The following is a 25,240-nucleotide window of genomic DNA, read 5'->3' on the forward strand; positions in this document are numbered from 1 at the left end:
TTAACCATGATTCCATTGAAAGTACTTGATACGTTATGTGCGCGGTATAAGCAACTGTTTTAACCTACATTAGGTTGTGCAACAGGGTTTCAAGCTCACGTATCTTTAAAAAGGCATCAGTGCCTAAGTTTTGTAGAGCACTTACAGTGCCTTTCAGTATGTGCGATCAAGTTAAAGCAGAACTAAAGGGATTGTTCAGTATCGTCCAGCCAATGGGCAACACCCTTGGTTGTAGTAAAAAAGCCAAATGGATGAGTTATGGCAACTTTAAGTTTGCTATTAATAGTGAAGCTAACATAGATCTGAACTCAATTCCCTAGGCTAGAGGAATTGTTAGCAAAATTGGCTAGGGGCATTAATATTCTAAAACAGATCTCATTGATGTCTATTTTCAGTTACCTGTAGGTGGTAAGACAAAACAGTTTTTAGTGAGTAATATGCCATTCGGCGTGTATCGTTGTAATAGATTACCATTTGGGGTTGCAGCAGATCCTGTCATTTTGCAATTCATGCGAGGTATCCTCAATTGTATTAATTGTTTAGATGACTTATTAATTACCAGGTCCGCGTGGGAGAAACATCTGGAACATCTACTGACGTCGTTTGCGTAGCTTCAAGCCCATGGTGTGCATTGTCAGCTTCACAAGTGTAGCTTATCTGAGCCAAGTGTAAAATACTTGCGACACATATTAAGTAAAGAAGGGCTTAGGCCCACACAGAATCATGTGGACGCAATAGTGACTTACTGGCTCCCAAGAATTTCAAGGAACTGCAGTCGTCTTTATTCAAAGTTAATTATTATGCGAAATTAATCCCAAACAGGTCATATTTCCTACTTAATTAATCAAGTACATAAAAAAGAGTTAAATTTTTGTGGTCAGGGCGTGTCAGAAGGCTCTCTTGCAACTTAGAAAGCTGCCTCTTGCTTAGCAATGTTCAATGCAGGTTAATGCTTCACGCTAGCCACCTATGCCTCAGGTTCCGGCACTGGTGCAGTACTGCCCCATAAAAACGTCTACGGCATTTGTGTCTAAAGCATTAAATGTGGTCCAACGAAATTACTCGCAAGCTATCATAAACGATGTCAAGAAGTTTCATGTATATCTTTGTTCGCCCCTGGTAGCTGAATGGATCAACTGCGAACTGAAACGGGTGTCTTCCGACATCCGCCCCGAGCAGATGCAACGAACGTAAACGAGCAAAATGAAATTTAAAAAAACATTTTTAAAAAAATGGTCAGCGCGACGGGATGTCATACTTAACGTCCCGTGTTCGATTCCCGGCTGGGTCGGAGATTTTTTTTCCGCTCAGGGACTGTGTGTTGTGTTCTCCTTATCATCCTCATTTCATTCCCAGCGACACGCAAGTCGCCGAAGTGGCGTCAACTCGAAAGACTTGCACCAGGCGAACGGTCTACCCGAAGGGAGGCCGCAGCCACACGGCATTTCTGTATCTTTATGGTATGAAATTTCAGCTGATCACTGATCACAAGCCTCTCATTTCGTTCTTCGGTTCCAACTCACTATTTGCTGATAAGACAGTGCCGTGGCTGCAACTGTGGACATTGTTAACTAACAGAGCCGCTATAGGTCTACCATGCAGTACTCAAATGCGGATGCACTTTCCCACTTGCCTAGCGGCAAGGCACCAAGCTCTCCAAGCTCTGTGTTTTACGTTGGACACCAATCAGGAACACACCGTTGACGAATTCCCAAATACAGTACATGATGTAGCAACAGAAACATGCCGCCATCTGTTATTCAGCAGGGTGTTTTCTGCAGTGCATCAGGGTTGCCGATTACAAGGAAGCCAATCAGCATAACTTCCATACAAATTCCCAATTACAGCCTATGAAGTGGCAACAGAAACAGGGTGTCATCTGCTACTCTGCAGGGTGACAGGGTGTTGTCTGGCGTGCAGCGGGGTTCGCCGACTCCAGGGAAGCAGTCACCAGCTTCCTCGAAATATACCAGTCCACCTCTGTAAATGTACGTAATCCGATCGAAAGTTTGCACGTGCGTAGAACCTGCATCCGATTCGACGTGCTTAACGCAACTGATGGTGTCTTATTATCAGCCACGAACGAATCTATAGACCGTGTGCCACATGTGACCAAATTCTGCCCGCGCATACTGCAGCTGGTCCCCACTGGGAAACATTCAGAATGAAGGCAACGGCGTGGCGTCATTTGTACTGTCTCAGTGTTTCATCTACTGTTTGTTCTATCTCGAAATTGAACTGTTTCTTAGGTCTCAAGTATACTTTATCATCAAAGGCAACTATATTGCAATAAATATTTCCATTTCTCGTAGCAAAATTTAAAATAATTACCGCCGAAAACAAAGTTTAAAAAGTAACTTGCACTTGTAGGGCAATAGGGAATAGTGGGGAAGTATGGCACAGGGAGGGAAAAACGTACATAATCATGTAATTTTGCCGACAAATATATTTAATGTACACAAGATACAATTCTCAAATCACTCTTAAACTCTTAAAAGACTTACTTATCGGTAACAGAAAAAATAATTTGATTCCATAACAAAACTGCTGAAATATATTAACTTCCAAACAAAGTTCTAAAATAATTATTTGTTTACGTAGTAGAGGTGATTTGTTTTACATTCATCTGTTCACAGAAGTCACGAATGTAATCTTCGTTCCCAGTACTTCTGCAATAATAGTTCTACATACGACGCGTCATACATTTTGCAGGAAAAATTAAACTTGTTTACTGAGCCTTGTAAGTCAGCAGCTCATGCTGCATACGCTTGTTTACGTTGCTTAACCCAGTTGCTTCTACGTGGCTTCGGTAAGCATAATAGTCAGTCAGCAAACCATAAACATCATCAAAGCTCAAACTGCAATTGTCTGAGAGTGGGTGTAGTTTTTACACCACGTAGTAAATTTATTGCTAGAAAACAGTAAAAGTTCACTTTGACGTTCAAACCCAGTTGTTTGATTTGCCTTGCAGTGAAGATCAAAACGACATAAACACAACTTCCAGTTCCCGTTTGCCTTGTCGAAGCAAGCAGGTGGCTGAGGGAAGGTGATGACGCTGCAGGTGCAATCTGTTGTTGGTTTAGCAGTCGTGCAATTTCTGCTGTTGCTGTTGGACTCCCGCAGCTTTTCTTGCTGTTGCCGTTGTTGTTGTTGTTGCAGCTGTAATTGCTGCTGCCACAACTTTCGAAATTCAGGGCCCATTCTTCACACTGAATAGTTGCATGGAGAAAAAGTACTCGTCGCCACTTTTCTATCCTAGTCTGCATAGGTAAAACAGAGTTTATGGTCATCTACACCGAGGGTGACACAGAGACTAGTGGAACAAAAAGGCGGTTTCTGTAGAGTCGGCGTCGGCAAAGTTCTCGAAGTGAACAGGCAGCCAGAAGCAAACTCCGGAGGATAGCGAAAGCCGACGTAAGCGTGCTCAAAGCAGTCCTGGGAGGGATTGTAATCGTAAACATAAACACAGTGAAGATCAATCACTCAACTATCAATGATGCATACCGAAGGCTACAGAGAATAGCAAGCAATTGAGGAACAAGAGCAGGGTTATGGTATTTACTGGAAGTCCAACTGAGAATATGGGGCCACGTGACACGTTCGCAGTGGTGGCACCCTCCATGGACCGAGCTCGACCGTGCTGCAATGCCTAAGTATCTCCGACTTTTCTTCTAAATCGATACTCTGGCTTGGCGGAGAATCCGAATCACTGTCAGATACTAAAGAAAGGAAGCTATTGACCCACCAAGTGGGGACTGAACGTCAATAACCATAACAATAGACAAGGTAGACCGCAGTAGACACTGGCCCAAAATCTCGGATTTGTGTAATAAGGATACACGGCATTATCTAATTTTGTCAAACATCAAGAAAAAAGCGTTTTCTTTCGCCACTCACAATGGCCCCCATCCTCACGATTTATAAGAGCTGGGTCTTAAGTGTGTCTGTTATGTGTGACTGTAATGGGTGTGTGTATAGCTTGTTGTCACGTTTGTGTTGTGGGACAATCAGAGCACGGAAAGAGTTAAACCTGGTACCCACAGATAATCTAAACCCCCTCTAATAGCACCAAGACGATCGCTGATGTTGATGTGCCCAACCGACAGACCATCATCAACAGTATCACATGCCATCACTTCATGAGACGCTTTAGAGAAGTATGATATTTAATCCATGACATTAACACAAAGTTTGGTGATCAAGAACTTGCCGGACAAATGGTGACGATGAAAATTTCTTCGACCACGAGGATTCGAACTGGCTACCTCCAAATCGAGAGCCTCCACTCAGGCGTGCGTTAGTGATCTGGGCTACGGAACAATGTACATGTTGTTACCCATCTCAAGACGTTGTCCAGTTGCTGATTTTGCGTGACCCGTGTGGAGGTTACAACAGTGCAGAAATGTAGCACATGCAATACAAAAATTTTGTAAATGTATATGAAGATTTAGTATAGAACAAAAACAAAACAAACTCAAAATGTGTATTAAATTATTGGAGTCTTTTAAATAGTAATTTTTGTTTTAGAAATGCAGCACTTAAATGATTAAACAAATAAATAAAGCGCACGACCCTTATCCTAAGTATCTCTTCAGAGTCCAGCACCTAGAGGCAGCAATATGTGATTCCGAAATGGATTGTTGTCCGGACCGCGCACTATTCCACTCTCAGATAAAATAATACATACATGGGACAGTATAAAAATATCCATTAAAGATGATAGTTACATGACTAGAGATTGCGCATTCTGAGTAACATAGTGGATGTCATTTGTACTAGTAAACCGAATACTTTTAAGTCTCAGGACGATCGCAAAATAGACTCCGAGCACATGACACTCATAGTGAAAATGGAAGGGTGAGCGATGCCAGTGGTGACGTAATTAGTGAAGAGGTACGTAGAATAACGGCAAAGGACGCACCACATCATACTGAAATGTTACCTTCACCTGCTGTCGCAAGGATGCTATCGTGGGCTACGGTGACGGTAAGAGCTGCAGGAAGTTTTTAGCAAACAGAACACAGTATGTTGCTCTCAATGGAGAGACGTCTACAGACGTTAAATTAACCTCTGGCGTGCCACAGGGGAGTGTTATGGGACCATTGCTTTTCACAATATACATAAATGACCTAGTAGATAGTGTCGGAAGTTCCACGCGGCTTTTCGCGGATGATGCTGTAGTATACAGAGAAGTTGCAGCATAGAAAATTGCAGCGAAATGCAGGAAGATCTGCAAAGGATAGGCACTTGGTGCCGAGAGTGACAACTGACCCTTAACATGGACAAATGTAATGTATTGTGAATACATAGAAAGAAGGATCGTTTATTGTATATGTGATAGCGGAACAAACACTGGTAGCAGTTACTTCCGTAAAATATGTAGGAGTATGAGTACGGAACGATTTGAAGTGGAATGGTCATTTAAAATTAATTGTTGGTAAGGCGGGTGCCAGGTTGAGATTCATTGGGAGAGTCCTTAGAAAATGTAGTCCATTAACAAAAGAGGTGGCTTTCAAAACACTCGTTCGACCTATACTTGAGTATTGCTCACCAATGTGGGATCCGTACCAGGTCGGGTTGACAGAGGAGATAGAGAAGATCCAAAGAGAGCGGCGCGTTTCGTCACAGGGTTATTTGGTAAGCGTGATAGCGTTACGGAGATGTTTAGCAAACTCAAGTGGCAGACTCTGCAAGAGAGGCGCTCTGCATCGCGGTGTGGCTTGCCGGCCAGGTTTCGAGAGGGTGCGTTTCTGGATGAGGTATCGAATATATTGCTTCCCCCTACTTATACCTCTCGAGGAGATCACGTATCTTCCCGCGAACCATACGCGACTGGAACAGGAAAGGGTGGTAATGACAGTGGCACGTAAAGTGCCCTCCGCCAAACACCGTTGGGTGGCTTGCGGAGTATAAATGTGGATGTAGATGTAGAAGCGCAAGTAACAGCACCTGCACGCTTGCATCAATGTTAAGTAGTAGACAGTCTAGTACTTTCTAATATATTTAAAAGTTTTGCATATTTATCAAATAATATGACTGTGCCACAACGCATCATCGGAATCATTGCGGAAATTACATGGATTTGCTAGAATATACCGGTGGTAATACTTCCAGTTCCCACTAACAATAGATGTGGTGGCGCCAGAAATCATGGGTAACATCCGAGACACTAGAGATGCCACGAAGACTGAAAGAATCCCTGCGCCTGTCAACTGCGATCAACACAATTTCTAGATGTTTGTGCACCATGGTCAACTCTTGACGCTCCTGGCAAAACTGACGTAGTCCCAAGCCAATGTCGTTGCTAGATAAGAGTAATTAAACACGTGAAAGAATCTAAAGAACTGACAGTATGCAATAAAGTAAACTAAATACTTTGCACAAGTCACGTACAATGGCATGTTTCTATTCGGCTGATGTATTCCCTGGCGCGTAAGTCAGGCGACAGTTGCGCTCACGCCAGCATGAAGCTACGCAACAAAATTCTTACATGCAAGCCGAGCTCTCATGAGCACACAGACAAGCAAAGAAATTAAGAATGAAGCATTTATGCAGAGATATAAAAGCTAGCAATTGTCCGTTTCCATTGGCGAAACTTCAATAAAATAATCAGCCTAACGCTTTACGCAGCTGCCAGTACAAATGTTGACTCACTAGGATAGATGTATGATCTAAGCATATTATTGTAACATATAATTTTGTTTTCAGTATTTTTTGTGTATTAAGCTTTAGTATTCTAAGATTCGAAAGTACACTGAGGTGAGAAGTCATTGGATAACGATATGAAAATATACAGATGACGGTAGTTTCGCATACACAAGGTATAAAAGGGCAATGCATTGGAGAAAATGTCATTTGCACTCAGGTAATTCACGTGAAAAGTTTCCGACGTGATTATGGCCGCACGACAGGAATTAACAGAATACGGAATGGTAGTTGAAGCTAGACACATGGGACATTCTGTTTAAGAAATCGTTAGAAAATTCAATATTCCGCGATCCACAGTGGCAATAGTGTGCCGAGAATACTAAATGTCAGGTATTACTTGTCACCACGGACAATGCAGTGGCCGACGGCCTTCACTTTACGACCGTGAGCAACGGCGTTTGTATAGAGTTGTCAGTGCTAACAGACAAGCAACACTGCATGAAATAAACACAGAAGTCAATGTGGCTCGTACGACGAAGGCATCCGTTACGACAGTGCGGCGAAATTTGGCGTTAACGGGCTAGAGCAACTGACAGTCGACACGATTTCCTTTGCTAACAGCACGATATCGTCTGCAGCGCCTCTCCTGGGCTCTTGACCATGTCGGGTGGACTCTAGACGATTGGAAAACCGTGTCGTAGTCAGATGAATCCCAATTTCAGTCGGTAAGAGGTGATGGTAGGGTTCGAGTGTGGCGCAGATCCCACGAGGCCATGGATCTAAGTTGTCAACAAAACATTATGCAAGCTGGTGGTGGCTCCATAATGGTGTGGGCTGGTTTACATGGAATGGACGGAGTTCTCTGGTCCACCTGAACCGATCATTGACTGGAAATGGTTATGTTCGACTACCTGGAGACTATTCACAGCCGTTCATGGACTTCATGTTCCCAAAAATTTTGTGGATGACAGTGCGCCATGTCATCGGGCTACAGTTGTTCGCCATTGGTTTGAAGAACATTCTGGACAATTCTGGCGAATGCTTTGGCCGTCCACATGACCCGAAATGAATATCGTCGAACATTTATGGGACATAGTCGAGAGTTCACTTCGTGCACAAAATCCTGCACCGGAAATAATACAGACACAGTATGGCTCAGTATTTCTGCAGGGAACTTCCAATAACTTGTTGAGTCCATGCCACGTGCTGCACTAAGCTGGGCAAAAGGAGTTCCGGCACGATATTAGAGGGTATCCCATGACTTTTGTCACCTCAGTGTATAATTATCTGTAGATTATTTCAGGTCTGAAACAGTCTCTATCACATAACTTCTGGAACTCAATATGTGTAATACAACCTACTTTAGGATGGAAGGGAAAGAGCTCAATAAAATTAGAAGTAAAAATAATTAGAGTTTATCCGAAAAAAATGATCGTAACTGTAAAATTACTTAACCAGATGAGTACAACAGGACTAACTAGCACCCTCTACACGTTTCTTTCTAAGCATTTGCTAGCTAAGCACGATAAATATTTTACAGCCGTAGATTCAGATAAAGGAAATGTTCCTCTACTTACGTTACTAAATTCTCATTGCGAGTCACGGTAAACTAGATAATAATGTGATGTACCATTTCACGCTAATGAATAAGCAGACAAATATTTGTGGGCGAAGTCCTCTCCCATATGCATACGGGATAGCTAGAAATTCTTAGACAGTTAATTGTACATTATGTGATCAAAAGTATCCGGACACCTGGCTGAAAATGAGTTACAAGCTCGTGGCGCCCTCCACTGGTAATGCTGGAATTCAATATGGTGTTGGCCCACCCTCAGCCTTTAGGCATATGCTCAATCAGATGCTGGACGGTTTCTTGGGGAATGGCAGCCCATTCTTTAGGGAGTGCTGCACTGAGGAGAGGTATCGATGTCGGTCGGTGAGGCCTGGCACGAAACCGACGTTCCAAAACATCCCTAAGGTGTTCTGTAGGGTTCGGGTCAGGACTTTGTGCAGGCCAGTCCATAACAGGGATGTTATTGTCGTGTAACCACTCCGCCACAGGCCGTGCGTTATGAACAGATGCTCGATCGTGTTGAAAGATGCAGTCGCCATCCCCGAATTGCTCTTCGACAGTGGGAAGCAGGAAGGTGGTTAAAACATCAGTGTAGGCCAGTGCTGTGATAGTGCCACGCAAAACAACACATCCATGAAAAACACGATCACACCATAACACCACCGAATTTTACTGTTAGCAATACACATGCTGGCATATGACGTTCAGCGGGCATTCGCCGTTCCCACACCCTGCCATCGGATCACCACATTAGGTACCGTGATTCGTCACTCCACACAACGTTTTTCCAGTGTTCAATCGTCCAATGTTTGCGCTCCTTACACGAAGTGAGGCGTCGTTTGGCATTTACCGGCGTGATGTGTGGCTTATGAGCAGCTGCTCGACCTTGAAATCCAAGTTTTCTCCCTCCCGCCTAACTGTCATAGTACTTGCAGTGGATGCTGATGCAGTTTGGAATTCCTCTGTGATGATCTGGATAGATGTCTGCCTATTACACATTACGACCCTCTTCAACTGTCGGCGGTCTCTGCCAGACAGACGAGGCCGGCCTATACGCTTTTGTGCTGTACGTGTCTCTTCACGTTTCCACTTCACTATCACATCGGAAACAGTGGACATAGGGATGTTTAGGAGTGTGGAAATCTCGCGTACATACGTATAACACAAGCGACACCCAATCACCTGCCACGTTCGAAATCCGTGAGTTCCGAGGAGCGCCCCATTCTGCTCTCTCACGATGTCTAATGACTACTGAGACCGCTCATATGGAATACCTGGCAGTAGGTGGCAGGACGATGCACCTAATATGAAAAACGTATGTTTTTGGTGGTGTCCGGGTACTTTTGATCACATAGTGTATATACTGTATAATCGAATCCTAATATTTGGGATAAGTTCTCAGGCGAATTGCTAGACTGTTATGCCAGACATACACAATATTTCGTCAACTGTCAAAATTGTTGCCATCAAGTACACTTATGGACTTCATAAACGCCTGGAAAAGCTGAAGAATTAAATCTGCTTCCAGTGCCTTATGAGTATGGTCAGATAATGCATGTCATGTTCTACAGCACTTGTTTTCTACAGCAATACCGTGTAAACTAATAGCACAATACACATCTTGCCTGTTCCAACAGAACTCTGGACTCGGCAATACTGTGAACCCACTAGTATCTCTAGCATCTGGAGAAGTGTATTCCATACCAATGTTGCTGCTTATCGGTTGGCGTGGTGAACCTGGGAAGCGCGATGAGCCACAGCATTTGCTGCAGGGACACATAACACCAAGGATACTAGGTAAGTAGAGACAACCGTAACTTCCGTCTCGACGTAGGACGCGGCTTAGAATTTTAGGGTTGTTTAACAGAAAACTTCCCACAGATCTGATGCATTCACACATAACGTAATCGTGGAGATGTTACTCCGTGATGCAGAAAGGGATCTAAGAAAGTCTTCCATAAGGAAAATCCCACACAGTTCTTTAGGAGAAAAGCATTATGCTGGATATTCTCTGGATTAGTCGCAGGTATGTGACAAATACGCCAGCACAGCAAAGCATAATTATCAAATGTAATAAATAATTCTGTGAATTCGCTGAAAGTATCTCGTTGCGTATTTGGATACTAGCAGACGTACAGTCTTCTGTAAACACGAAATTGTCAATAGTGGGCAAAATTTTTATAAATGTTTATTTGGTCATCATCAACTATATAATTAGATAAACATATAGACATCTGTAACAAGAAATTATTTGCTACTTCATCATGTTTTACAGAGGCTGTGGGTATTGAATACACTACACTACCCGATTACATCGAGGGAGCTAAAAGAACTTTGAATAAAGCCAAGCGGTATATGGAAGCGAACAGTTGCCCTTACGCTTTACTCGTCAGGAGGCAGACATTTCTTCCTTGTAAACTACAGATAACGCCATCAAGGTATGTATTTTGTGTGTAAGAGAGCGTACGTGGCTGCTTGCATGTTTCTCCAACTGAACTTCGTTTCTAATAACCTCGCTGTGGACAGGTCGTTAACATTAACTCTCCATCACTTTTCTCTTTATAAATACATCACAGAAAAGAATACTTCACAAGCCATTTTAGTGCTACTATGGTATTTATTTATTTATTTATTTTTGATTCGCTAACAAGTGCGTCGTCTTTGCAGTATTAAGTGAACATTGGTATTAGGTGAAATCACACAGTACCGAAAACGTAGTTTTTTATCAATTGCGGAAACTATTTTCCAGAGTGTACTGTCCATGAGTAGGTCTATGTAGGTATATCTATTCGTATCCTTCTTAATTCAGGGTACAGCAGGGATGACACATGCTCATTGGAGATAATAAGACTAAAAATTTCATATCGTAGACCACATATCAGTCGTTGAACTCTGAAATATGTCATCCTAATTGTCGCATAGTCTCACGTTGTGATAATGAATACAGGCTGAAGCAATGAATTAAAATTTGTACCCAAGATTCAAATGGTTCAAATAGCTCTGAGCACTATGCGACTTAACTTCTGAGGTCATCAGTCGCCTAGAACTTAGAACTAATTAAACCTAACTAACCTAAGGACATCACACACATCCATGCCCGAGGCAGGATTCGAACCTGCGACCGGAGCGGTCGCTCGGTTCCAGACTGTAGCGCCTAGAACCGCACGGCAACTCCGGCCGGCTGTACCCAAGGGTATCAGGCAGATGCGGTAAAGGATCTCCAACATTAGAATAGCATCTTAGAATTGAACGAAATGAGGATAATCCTACCTGTACCCCAGACGTAGGTCATACATTAAACAAATGAAATTATACAGTATGTTCCAGAGACATATTAAGTCTCAACTTTATCTATGATAACGAATACAGGTCTGTATTCCTTATCATAGATACAGGCCTGTATTCGTTATCATAGATAGATTTGAGATTTTATACAGGGTGTTACAAAAAGGTACGGCCAAACTTTCAGGAAACATTCCTCACACACAAAGAAAAATGGCTCTGAGCACTATGGGACTCAACATCTTAGGTCATAAGTCCCCTAGAACTTAGAACTATTTAAACCTAACTAACCTAAGGACATCACACACACCCATGCCCGAGGCAGGATTCGAACCTGCGACCGTAGCAGTCCCGCGGTTCCGGACTGCAGCGCCACAACCGCTAGACCACCGCGGCACACACAAAGAAAGAAAATATGTTATGTGGACATGTGTCCGGAAACGCTTACTTTCCATGTTAGAGCTCATTTTATTACTTCTCTTCAAATCACATTAATCATGGAATGGAAACACACAGCAACAGAACGTACCAGCGTGACTTCAAACACTTTGTTACAGGATATGTTCAAAATGTCCTCCGTTAGCGAGGATACATGCATCCACCCTCCGTCGCATGGAATCCCTGATGCGCTGATGCAGCCCTGGAGAATGGCGTATTGTATCACAGCCGTCCACAATACGAGCACGAAGAGTCTCTACATTTGCTACCGGGGTTGCGTAGACAAGAGCTTTCAAATGCCCCGATAAATGAAAGTCAAGAGGGTTGACGTCAGGAGAGCGTGGAGGCCGTGGAATTGGTCCGACTCTACCAATCCATCGGTCACCGAATCTGTTGTTGAGAAGCGTACGAACACTTCGACTGAAATGTGCAGGAGCTCCATCGTGCATGAACCACATGTTGCGTCGTACTTGTAAAGGCACATGTTCTAGCAGCACAGGTAGAGTATCCCGTATGAAATCATGATAACGTGCTCCATTGAGCGTGGGTGGAAGAACATAGGGCCCAATCAAGACATCGCCAACAATGCCTGCCCAAATGTTCACAGAAAATCTGTGTTTATGACGTGATTGCACAATTGCAACATTACCTTCCTTCAATTGGACCAACTGGCGGTGAATCGAGGAAGTACAGTACATACTGACGAAACTAAAATGAGCTCTAACATGGAAATTAAGCGTTTCCGGACACATGTCCACATAACATCTTTTCTTTATTTGTGTGTGAGGAATGTTTCCTGAAAGTTTGGCCGTACCTTTTTGTAACACCCTGTATGTCTCTGCAACATATAACTTCATATGATTAATATCTCACATAATGTTTACTACCTCCATAAACCAGTTCCGTTGTTTTTGATAGCCATTCATTTTTCAGTTATATTTCATTTAACAGTAACCAACAATTAACTTTTTGTTTCGAATACTCACATAACACCTCATGATAACAAGCCTGAACCGGAACTGTCATCAGTGTAACCACCATGATAGATTAATGTTAGAGTCATAACTCAGATGCTCCAAAATAATGAAAGTTGAGATGGCGACATATTCTCATATAGCTTTATACATAGAACATAATTCACGTAACAGTTATTCACATTTGGCACAAGATCCTTGAGAAAACCAGTGTTAGACTTCATGGCTGGTTTCAAAAGTCTCGTTATCCGCGGGATCGTGTGAGTTTTGTTCCGTACCTCATCTTGACAAATCAGCGATTAGCTCACTTGGCGCCATTTTCTTGTGTAGTAGTAAATGTTGATGCCAGTGGAGTGTGTTTTCTGTTCTGTTCAGTTATTTTGGGGAATATAATTTAATATAGTGGTTGGAATAAAACTGATTTGAAACACAAATCATGGAAGAAAACGTTTCACCCGTTGGGGAAAGAGGAAGGCCAAGGAAACGTTCACAGCATCCAGAAATGTGGAAAAGTCAGGAAGTCAAATGAATGAGGTTTTCTTCATTGTTTTCAAATTAAACTGATTCTTGTCATTGGCTTGATTTGTTCCTCTACGTAAGAATGTATAGGACCATTCTTTTGAGCTTGACAGTGAGGAATCGCAAATTCAATATTTTAAGTCCATTTTTGAAAAATAAACAGAACCTCACAGTTTAGTTTGTTCTATCATTATAGGTACAAATCTTCAGTGCTGCCCCAGTATCCAACATGTCAACACCGTGGAGGAGCATTTAATTGCTGTTCACTTTCTATGAACGCTATTAAAAACTTTCATGATTTGTTTTATAAAACACCGGAAAGAGATTATCAGAATCAGTTCATATTGAAGTATGTGGAAATTCGCAACGTCATCAGACGTCGACCTAGAAAAGACAAATCAAGTCAAAACCAAAAGTCGCAGCTGCTTAGAACGACGAAATATTTTATACGAAGCACACAGAAAAATAAAGTTCCAGTTTGCATGTCAACCTTTATAAATGTATTGGGAGTGTCACGATTCATAATAAATAATATCACTAAACAGCTTCATCAGCAAGGTTTTGTACAAGACCGGAGAGGTGGCTTCAGGAGGGCGGCAGAATATGAACCCAAGAGAGACTGTGTCATGAACTTTATCAGTAGTCTAAAGTATGTAGAGACACATTACTGTAGAGACGAACAGAAAGACGGTATCTGCCTGCGAATATGAACTGTAAAATGTTATGGAAAATTTATTCTTCCAAGCCCGAAAACATCCCTGTGAAGCTATCTTACTTCGGGTACATCTTTAACACAAAATACAACGTAGGCTTTGGTACACCGAGAACGGATGTGTGTTCTACGTGCTTAAGCCTAGCTGAAAAGTTAAAACATGAGAGGGACCCTAACAAGAAAACTCAATTAATTACTAAAAAAGGGTTCACAAGTTAAAGTATATGGCATTTTTTAACAACCCGAAGGACAAAGACGTTGAAACGTTAATTCTTTCATTTGATTGTGAGGAGAATATTCCATTGCCCAAAGTTCCAGATCATTCATGCTATTATAGCAGACAAATTTATGTCCAGTATTTTACCATTGTTAAAGTTCACAGTAAATCTAAGTTAAACCGTTCCACTGTCACTTCTTATTGTTGGCCAGAAAATGAATTCAGTCGAGATTCAGATACTATAGTCTCATGTGTGTTTGATACATTAAACTCCCAAGACACGTCCCATTACAAACAAATTCGATTGGTATGTGATGGGTGTGCTGCAAAAAATAAGAATTCTACTTTGGTTGCGATGTGTCTGTTTTGGCTTTCCGTAAAGTCTCCGCCACATATTGATGGAAATGAAATGATTTTTCCAGTCACCGGTCATAGTTCCATTCCTCCAGACCGTGTGTTTGGAAATACAGAAAGGAAAATGAAAACAATGGAAGTAATAGTAGAGCCTGAACAAGTGTATGAGATAATTTCGAGTTAGTCAACATTGAAATTGGTAGGAAGAGACTCTAGTGTTGCCGACTTCAAGAATTGTGTGAAAATTGCATAACGAAATCCAGGATCATGGCATTTTTCAATTTCAAAATGCAAGCTCATTTACATAAGGCGCGGAGTGGGAAATAAAATTCTTGTGCGTGGTGAACAAACGTACAGAAATGACTTTGGAGTGTTTAGATCTGTGTTTAAATCTGGAGTAAATGCACTTACACATCCCGAACTCATCCAACCAAAGAATTCAATCTCTTTAGAGAAAAGGAGGGATGTTGAAAAACTTCTGACTGCACATTATGGGGAAAACTGGAGAGAAATTGAGGAGCTCAAGTTCTATAAACATGTCATTGATGAGAATGCGTCGGATCAAACTGATAATGAGTGTGTGTGTGACATGATTCAAGAGGAACTTAATTGTGATGTAGACATAGAAGAGTAAAATTATTTTCAGTTTTAGAAGTGAATCTCCTTCAAATCTTCAGTTTTATTTTAGTAGCTTATCTTCTTTTGGTATTTGATGGTTTCTGTCTTCTCAAAGAATGCTTAACAAGTTTGAATTATTTTCCTGATTATAATATTCTACTTTTCTTTGTGATCAATAATTAGTTCTCATGAATGGAAAATTTGTAAATTCCTTTGATCATTAAACTGAAGAAATGTGCACGGTAGACATTTCTTTTATGAAATTGCAAACGGTATTCGAAACTAGAGAATATCTTTTGTAAACTAACAAAGTAAAGTCCATAAAAGATGAATAATTGGTATGTATCACGATTAAAATCGGAATGTAATATTATATATACACTGTAGAAGAGAAAGTGGCTTGCAGTCGGAACCAAAAAGTGTTGCATATCGAGTCGCAACACGATAGTTTCCGCGAAACCAACATCGTCCAAACAGCTCAGTACCAAAACTCACAAGATCCTAAATGGATATTGACAAAACTTACATGTTCCACAGCTCATTAACAAAACTCACATGATCCATAATATAACCTTAAATAATTGTCAGTCCGGAACCGCGCGACTGCTACGGTCGCAGGTTCGAATCCTGCCTCGGGCATGGATGTGTGTGATGTCCTTAGGTTAGTTAGGTTTAAGTAGTTCTAAGTTCTAGGGGACTGATGACCACAGCTGTTAAGTCCCATAGTGCTCAGAGCCATTTGAACCATTTGAATAATTGTAATTTCTCAATAAGCAAACATAATCAGAAATGTACATAATGATTTATAGCCATTGTTCTTGCACATACTGATGTCAATATATGGGACATGCGCACGACGCATGTAAAACACGTTTTTAGTCATTTGTGAAAATTTATGTTTTTGGAGCATGTGAGTTATGCTTTTATACCATGACAAATTAGTAGAGACGCAGCATTTACGAGACAGTACACAGAATTGTAGAAGCTAGCAACATTTAAAACTTTAAAAAATCACGTACGTTCGGAAATTAAAATCCGTTTCGACATATAAAAAGAGAGATATAAAGAAAGTAAGGGAGAAATATTTAAAACAGTACAACGTCGAATAACATTTAGTTTCACTGAGAAGATATCGTCGAAGCAGACGAGAGAAGAGTAAGAAGGAAAAGTATTCATCTTCATTTCCCGTAGCTCTGGTTAGTGTTACATGCAGTGAGTAAGGAATGTATTTGGACTTCTAAATATTCAAGCTTTGGAATTTGTTTGCACTCACATCTTTGTGTTGGCGAACGCCTATATTGGTGACTGTTATAGACCTAGTATGATTTCACTTTATGTGAAACAACAGAATTGTAAATGTACATATACAATACTTGTTCACAGATACAGAAATTTTGTTCCGTTCGCAACGTGGTGCTGAATTGCTCCGTTGCCACAAATTCACAAGCAAGAATGGAAGATTATTAACATTTGTTACCAAGAAAACACTACGTGAGACGTTGGATTAACACAATAGTCACCAAAGGTCGTTACTGTTTGTCTACCCAACTGTCCATATTTGCTAATACCTGCGGAGAGGGGTATGAAAACAAACATGAAATTATGTACGGCAGGAGAGTACATGTCGTCTTGAATTATTTCCGATCTTGAATTTTTGAAGTACCATTGCTGTGTGCTTCATAGTTTCATCTTCGGCTTTTCTCTATAAATTCTGTACACCACTCATAGTTGGTTTTTCTTAATCACATAGTCAAACAACGCGTTAACGTTTATCTTCCCTATTCTTACTTCTTTGACGTTGGCAGAGCCATCTGCCTCGCCTAGACGATAGTCATTATATTTGCATCTGCAGGTATACTTTGATTTATAATAACTGTCCTCCACAAGTATTACCAAATATTTTTCTCTGCGTAACACAGATATTTTGGTTATTAATTACTTATATGGGTATCTGAGAATGGCACATTTCAAAAATGTCAGGTGCTTGTCACTTTCGTTTTCGGCCATGTTGTATGCCCTGACAAAGCATTTCGGGGATTGAAACGAATTCTAAATAAGCAGTTTCTTCAAATGTTTCTAAAAATATATGCCTTCCAGACTAGGGTCTATCAATGTATTAACACAGGAAAGAAGCTGCGTACGTTATACGTGTCTGTTAGGAAATATTCGTTCCCAGACAGTTTCGATTATTTCACTACAACGACTGTGTTATTCTACAAGACGACGACTGCATGATTGCATTCAACCCTAAAATGATCATTTTGAGCATATACCGTATCGACAAGAGAGACTCCACTATTACAGCAGAACTAGAACGATAATTAGGAAATTTATAAATGGTAAACCCACGTTCGTATAGATTTTTCTTTCCGGTTTGTTGACTCTTTGTTTCCTGATGACTTGAGTAACAAATATTAAAAATCATATCGAATACAGGGTGATTCAATAGGTTGCGCATAAACTGAAGGAGCTGATAGAGCAGTCGAAATACAACTTAGGAATAGGGGACATATGGTCTTGGAAGTTATCGTGAGTAGATGAAAACTTTTGAGTGTCAGTGACAATAAGGACTGTCAATGCATTCGCTCCTTAATTTCAGCGAAAACAATTAACTGTTTACTCAACAATGATTTAAATTACAGAATGTGTTCAAAATGGCGATCACTATATTCAACACAGGCGTAACATCCTCGTAGAAAATTCTGGTGCGCTATACCAAGTACACCAGGCATCACACGAACGCCATCAGACGCTGCAATTATCCTGGCGAGAAATGCTTCTTCGTCGGGAGCTGGCACCAAGTGCATAAAGCTCCTGATATGTCACACAAAAAAAAGGTCAAGAAGTCAAGAAGCGTGAGATCAGGGGAGAGAGGTGGCTATGCAATTGGATCTGCCTAGGGCAGGGCCAACGAGACATGCGGGCCCTGTAGCGTGCGTCATAGCGCCTAAAACTACGGTTCTTCGAGTTGCAGCGACTGTTTCCGGCAGGGAGCCAGTTACCATTTAAGACCAGATTAATGCCTCGTTGCTGCGCATGTAAATACAGTCAAGCTCCCTTTGTGGTAAGGTCTTATGGGACCAAACTGCTGAGGTCATCGGTCCCTAAGCTTATGAACTACTCAGTCTAACTTAAAATAACTTACGCTAAGGATAGGTAGCCCACGAGTAGTTCCAGGGGACCACGCGAAACCGAACAGCCTGCCGGATGGAGTCATTGCGACTGGGATCAGCACATCTCGATCTTGGCCGCTTTCGGCCTTGTAGATACTTCTAGACAATGGATGCGCTGCCTTTCATACAAGCAGTTTCTCAGTTGGCCTCATAAAACTGAGTGCCCCCTATTGCAGCCCTCCAACCAAGCTATAATTCCTGACACTCCCTTGAGTTAAACTCGGGTCAATCACCTTGCACTGTGACCGATCTGCACGGAGGTGGATTAGATGGAACAGCAACAGTGTTTTCCTCCAAAATTTATTCCAGCAAGGAAATCTTGCTTAATACAACTTAAATGGCCAGAAATAGTTTTCTTTTGTTTCAATGCAACTGGCAGACACTAAAGTTTTTCGCGTATTCTTCCAGGTACTCGATGACAAGGGAAATGGCACTGCAGATTATTGTGGATACAATAATGGATAATTCGATTATTGTAAGCACAACAGGAATGCTTTCCAGAGAACTCTTCGAATATCGAGTTTCGAGAGAACAAGGACACGATAAAGATTTTTTGACAGTGGGATCCATGGGCCATGCCTCTACAATCGCCCTAGGAATCGCGTTGCAGAAGCCAAGTAGACAGGTAATACTTTCATTATTGCTTTTAATTTTAATTTAAACACTTCATTTGTTCAAAATTTCGATTTAATTCTTCTTTGGTTCATCCTGCAAACCTAAGTACAATTTAGAAGCTATGAAAAAATAAAAGATTGTAACGATGATTTCTAAAATCTTTTTGTTTGATATATTGCCTTAGCAGGTCAGAAAATATTTTTTACTATTACTTTGTTGATTTTGTAACAGCAGATCGTAGGTTAATTTCTGGATAGAGAACTATTTACTAGTGTGTAAATGTAACTCCATTCACGACTATGATGAGTGAAATATGATTCAGTCGTGTTCGCTTTGACGTGCTTATTCAGATATTGTGGAAAGAGACAATGTTCTTCGAGAATTTAATAGATTTTGTAATTCATCGGATCCAGAGGCCTTATATGACAAACTGTAATTATTAACGATTATTTGTATGGTAGTAGTTTAGATCTGCTGATGTAATTGAGTGGAACCTATCACGAAAGGTTTCGCTTCAGTCTGCAGTAATCAGCTGCCTTCCTAAGTGGTTAGTTTAAACATGATGTACCTCTTCCTCAGTAACCTAATTTTTCTGATAAAATTTTTCATCTGTTATGTGAATAGATCGTATTGAGTAAGAATTTATAATACTTCATTTGGTCTAGTTAAATGATTGATCACTTGGTGAAATATTTGAAAACGGGGTTTTCTGATAGAGAAGTCAGCACATTCACTCACTGGACTTGGACTTATATTCTAACTAATTTTTGGAGGGCCGATGTACCCCATAAAAAAAAGCCGGCACGGTAGCTCAGCGTGCTTGATCAGAGGGTTAGCTACCCTCTGTAATAAAAAACTGAGTGAACAGATCAACAAAGGACCTGAACGGCTGTTATCGGACGTCCGCTACGAACAAATTCATCGACCAATATAGTGCAAAAATGAGAAAGAAAAAAAATCGGTCTAAGGCGCTACAGTCATGGACTGTGCGGCTGATCCCGGCGAAGGTTCGAGTCCTCCCTCGGGCATGGGTGTGTGTGTTTGTCCTTAGGATAATTTAGGTTAAGTAGTGTGTAAGCTTAGGGACTGATGACCTTAACAGTTAAGTCCCGTAAGATTTCACACACATTTGAATTTTTTTTATTTTTATTTTTTTTAAATGAACACGTAAACCTTTCTGTACGAGCTCTGATTTCATTTATTTTATTATGATGACCATTTCTCCCTATCTGGCTGGAAAGCAATAAACTATTTTTACATTCAACTCGCTTATCATGTCCATGACGTTCACTCCCTGTTACGCGATAAAAAAAACGAGCTGCCCTTCTTTGGACTTCTTTTTATATCCATAGTCAATCCTGTCTGGTAAGAATCCCATACCGCACAACAATACTCTAGCAAAGCACGGACAAGTGCAGTGTGGGTAGTCTCTTTAGTAGGCCTGTTGCATCTTCTAAGTGTTCTCCTAATAAAACGCAGTCTTTGGGTTGCCTTCCCCGCAACATTATCTGTGGGATCGTTCCAATTTAAGTTTCTCGTAATTGTAATGCCTAGGTATTTAGTTACATTGACAGCCTTAGATTTGCGTGATTTATGGTTTAACCGACATTTAACGGATTTTTCTCGTTCTCATGGTGATGACTTTCCCGTATTCACAGACAGTTACCACTTTTCGTACCGCACAGATATTGTCTCTAAGTCATTTTGAAATTGGTTTTGATCTTCTGATGAGTTTACTAGATGGTAAATGACAGCATCTTGTGTAAAAAATCTAATAGGGCTGCTCTGATTGTCTCCTAAATCGGATATATAGGGGAACGCCAGATATCACTTCCGTCTTGCGCGAAGATTTTCCGTCGACTGATATGTACTGTGACCTTTCTGAAAGGAAATCACGTATCCAGTCACACAACTGAAGCGATACTCCATAGGCACGCAATTTGATTAAAAGTCTCTTGTGAAGTACGGTGTCAAAAACCTTCCGGAAATCTAGAAACATGGAATCAGTTGGAGATCCCGTGTTAATAGCACTCATTACTTCGTGAGAATAAAGAGCTAGCTGTCTTTTGCAAGAAAGATATTTTCTGAATCCGTACTGACTTACCTCCGAGGTAATTCATAATGTTCGAACATAGTATATGTTCCAAAATCCTACTGCAAATCGACGTCAGTGATATGTGTCTGTAATTCAACGGATTACTCCTATTTCCTTTCTTGAGTATTGGTGTGAGTTGTGCCGCTTTCCAGTTTTTTGGTATACATCTTTCGTCGTGTAAGCGATTGTATATGACTGCTAACAAGGGAACTTCCCCATCGCACCCCCCTCAGACTTAGTTATAAGTTGGCACAGTGGATAGGCCTTGAAAAACTGAACACAGATCAATTGAGAAAACAGGAAGAAGTTGTGTGGAACTGTGAAAAAATAAGCAAAATATACAAACTGAGTAGTTCAAGGGAAGATAGGCAACATCAAGGACAGTGGGCCCATCGGAGCGCTGTGGCCTCGTGGTAACGTGAGCAGCTGCGGAACGAAAGGTCCTTGGTTCAAACCTTCCATCGAGTGAAAAGTTTAATTTTTTATTTTCAGTTTATGTGACAAACTCTTATGTTTTCATCATTTTTTGGGAGTGATTATCACATCCACAAGAAAACCTAAATCGGGCAAGGTAGAAGAATCTTTTTACCCATTCGCCAAGTGTACAAGTTAGGTGGGTCGAAAACATATTCCTGTCATGTGACGCACATGTCGTCACCAGTGTCGTATAGAATATATCAGATGTGTTTTCCTGTGGAGGAATCGGTTGACCTATGACCTTGCGATCAAATGTTTTCGGTTCCGATTGGAGAGGCACGTCCTTTCGTCTACTAATCGCACGGTTTTGCGATGCGGTCGCAAAACACAGACACTAAACTTATTACAGTGAACAGAGACGTCAATGAATGAACGGACAGATAGTAACCATACAAAAATAAAGAAAGTAAAATTTTCACTCGTGGGAAGACTTGAACCAAGGACCTCTCTTTCTGCAGCTGCTCACGCTACCACGGGACCACGGCACTCCTGAGCTCACGTTCTCCTTGATGTTGCCTATGTGGCCCATGGACTACTCAGTTTGTATATTTTGCTCATTTTTTCACAGTTCCACACAACTTCTTCCTGTTTTCTCAATTGATCTATGTTCAGTTTATCAAGGCCTATCCACTGTGCCAAGTTATAACTAAATCTGAGGGGGGTGCGATGGGGAGGTTCCCTTGTAAGTATGGGGCCATTGAGCCCGCCCGGCTAGCCGCTCGGTCTATCGCGCTGCTTCCTGAGCGGGAAGGCATGCTGGTCCCCTGCACGAATCCGCCCGGTGGAATTAGTGTCGAGGTCCGATGTGCCGGCCAGACTGTGGATAGTTTTTAAGGCGGTTTTCCATCTGCCTCGGCGAATGCGGGCTGATTCCCCTTATTCTGCCTCAGTTACACTATGTCGGCGATTGCTATGCAAACACTGTCTCCACGTACGCCTGCACCATAATTACTCTACCACGGAAACATTTGGGTTACACTCGTCTGGTATGAGAGGTCAAGCAAATTTTTGTCTGCTTTTTTTTTAAATAGATTTATTTTGCATTTGCTGTTGGTGGATTTCGATGATGCGGTGGTCAGTCTCGTTACAGCGAACATTCCGCCACTTGTCACCGCATCCCTCATAATGCTTCGTACTTGCTCAGGCTTATTTGTTGCTAAGAGGTCAAGCATGTTTTTGCAACCATTTACACTTCGAGTGGGCTTCTGAACTAACTGCTAAAAAATAAATTTCGGGGAAAGCATTTTAGTACAGTTTCTGACCATGTTTTATATCTACCAGCTGCTTTGAACATGTATTTTCACTAACAATCGAGGGTAGATTGAAGCCACCCGCAACTGCAATTGTATGGGGGGGGGGGTACCAATTTATATTATACTCAAATTTTTTTAACGGTTCAGCAACTGAATCACCTGGGTCGGGGTGTCGGTAAAAGGAATCAATTATTAATATATTCCAGTTGACAAGTATAACTCTTAACCATACCAACACCTCAACTTTGCTACTTCTAACCACAACAAACCCGGCGCCACCAACAGTATTTAAACTATCTTTTCTGATCCCAGTTAGATCTTTTGTTAACATTTCGGCTGAATTAGCTTTAGCCAGCTTTCGATACCCGTAACCATTTGAGCTTCAGTGCTTTCTATTGGAGCTCTGGTTCTTTCCCGACACGGCTACGACAATTTACAGTTGAACCACTGATGGTTGCTATGTCTACCCTCTTCCTCTGCTTGTCCTGCACCCTTTGAAACTGAGACCCTTTCTAGTCTTTCCCGACAGCCTCTAACCTTTTTAAAAGAAAAAAAAACGCCCACTCCACACTACTCGTGTAGATACTACATGTGTGTAGTAGACTCCTGACAGACTAAGCTGAACCCGAAACCCCGACACGCTATGGCATAAGTCGAAAAATCTGCAATCTACACGGTTGCAGAATCGTCTAAGCCTATAATTCAGAGTCTTTGACTCGACTCTGAACCAAAGGTCCGCAATTGGTAGTGTCGACGATACTACAGATGGCGAGCTCTGCCTTCATCTCACAAGCAAGACTTGCACTCTTTACCACTTCAGATAGCCGCCTGAAAACAGACAGAATCTCTTACGATCAAAAGCGACACACATCATTAGTATCGACATGAGCCAACACCTGCAGTTGGCTGCACTCTGTGCTCTTCGTGGCACCTGCAAGCACTCGTTCCACATCTGAATGGACACCTTCCAGTATCCACACAGAGTGCTCACTGGATTTCTTCCCCTCCTTAGCAGCCGTATATGTAAGAGGACACATTATGCGCCTGATATCGGAGCTCTCAGTAACTAGTAATGCCACCCTCTGTGGCTGCCCAGATCCTGTGGGCCAGAGACTTCCTCTGGAACGGATACTCAACTGCATCTGGCTCAGGGTCTTTCTTTACAGGTGTATTGCTGATAATGTTACACATTTTGTTTACTGTAGACGGTGTTACGTATTTTGTGTTTTAACTGAGGTATTTTTCCAAAATGGTTCAAATGACTCTAAGCACTATGAGACTTAGCATCTGAGGTCATCAGTCCCCTAGACTTAGAACTACTTAAACCTAACTAACCTGAGGACATCACATACATCCATGCCCAAGGTATGATTCGAACCTGCGACTGTAGCAGCCACGTGGTTCCAGACTGAAGTGCCTAGAACCACTCAGCCACAGTGGCCAGCAGGTATTTTTCGCTCATGTTTCAAGTGATGTTAGTGATATTCTTGAACGTGTTTTCAGACAGAAGTATTCTGTGATTTTTATAATGTATTGATCTACCACATGTCAGACAGTATGGTCTTCCTGTAAAAGCTTCTTCCTGGTGTTAACTGGTACAGCTGTCTCAACAGTCAAGATTTTGATAGGAATTAATCACGACAGAGTTGAAGAGAAATTTTCTTCTGCAAGATAAAGTAGTACAAGCGATACTAGAGTGACTGACAGGGACAGGAGGTCCTTAAAGATGGTTATCATTTCAGATAAGAAGACTGCTGCCACCAAAGTGACTGTGGGACTTAATAAGTGTGTATACAACATGATTTCAATTAAAACAGTGCAATGGAAACTGTTAAGGCAAATCATCCATGGAAAAGATTCTTCTGGCCAACATCTTGCAAACATAATGAATGCAAAGAAAAGAATTCCATGTTGCAAGGGACATTAAACATTACTTCTAATGAAAATAAGCAATGTAATCGGATGAGACTGTACTGTTCCCTGCCATAGGATGTTTTTACAGGCAGAGGGGCCCAAACTCACAGCTTTACTTCCACCAGTACATCATCTCATACATTCCAAATTTCATATAATTTCTCCTTTGGAACTAGTGGGATTAGCACTCCTGGAAGAAAGGATATTGCAGAGATATAGCTTTGTCATAGCCTAGTGGGTGACTCAAGAAAAAAGTTTTCACTATGCAGTGGACTGTGTTGATACGCAACTTCCCTGTCAAGTTTCACAGAAGAACTTCTGCAAAATTTGGGAGGTAGGGGATGAGGTATGGGCAGAAGTAAAGCTGTGAGGATTGGT

At 41.5% G+C, this 25,240-nt stretch overlaps 1 protein-coding gene across 3 annotated transcripts in view; it reads left to right on the top strand.

The window, feature by feature from the left end:
* LOC126248634 (phosphonopyruvate decarboxylase-like) overlaps positions 1 to 25,240 on the top strand; it is a 102,455-nt gene that overhangs the window by 34,004 nt on the left and 43,211 nt on the right. For all 3 annotated transcript variants that reach the window (XM_049949810.1, XM_049949812.1, XM_049949811.1), the window contains exons 5-7: positions 9,859 to 10,018; positions 10,497 to 10,659; positions 18,917 to 19,133. In XM_049949810.1, the coding sequence (XP_049805767.1) occupies positions 9,859 to 10,018; positions 10,497 to 10,659; positions 18,917 to 19,133 (540 nt within the window). The remainder of the gene's footprint in view (positions 1 to 9,858; positions 10,019 to 10,496; positions 10,660 to 18,916; positions 19,134 to 25,240) is intronic.

The sequence above is a fragment of the Schistocerca nitens genome, chromosome 3 (genome assembly GCF_023898315.1).
Source record: "Schistocerca nitens isolate TAMUIC-IGC-003100 chromosome 3, iqSchNite1.1, whole genome shotgun sequence".
Taxonomy (NCBI): domain Eukaryota; kingdom Metazoa; phylum Arthropoda; class Insecta; order Orthoptera; family Acrididae; genus Schistocerca; species Schistocerca nitens.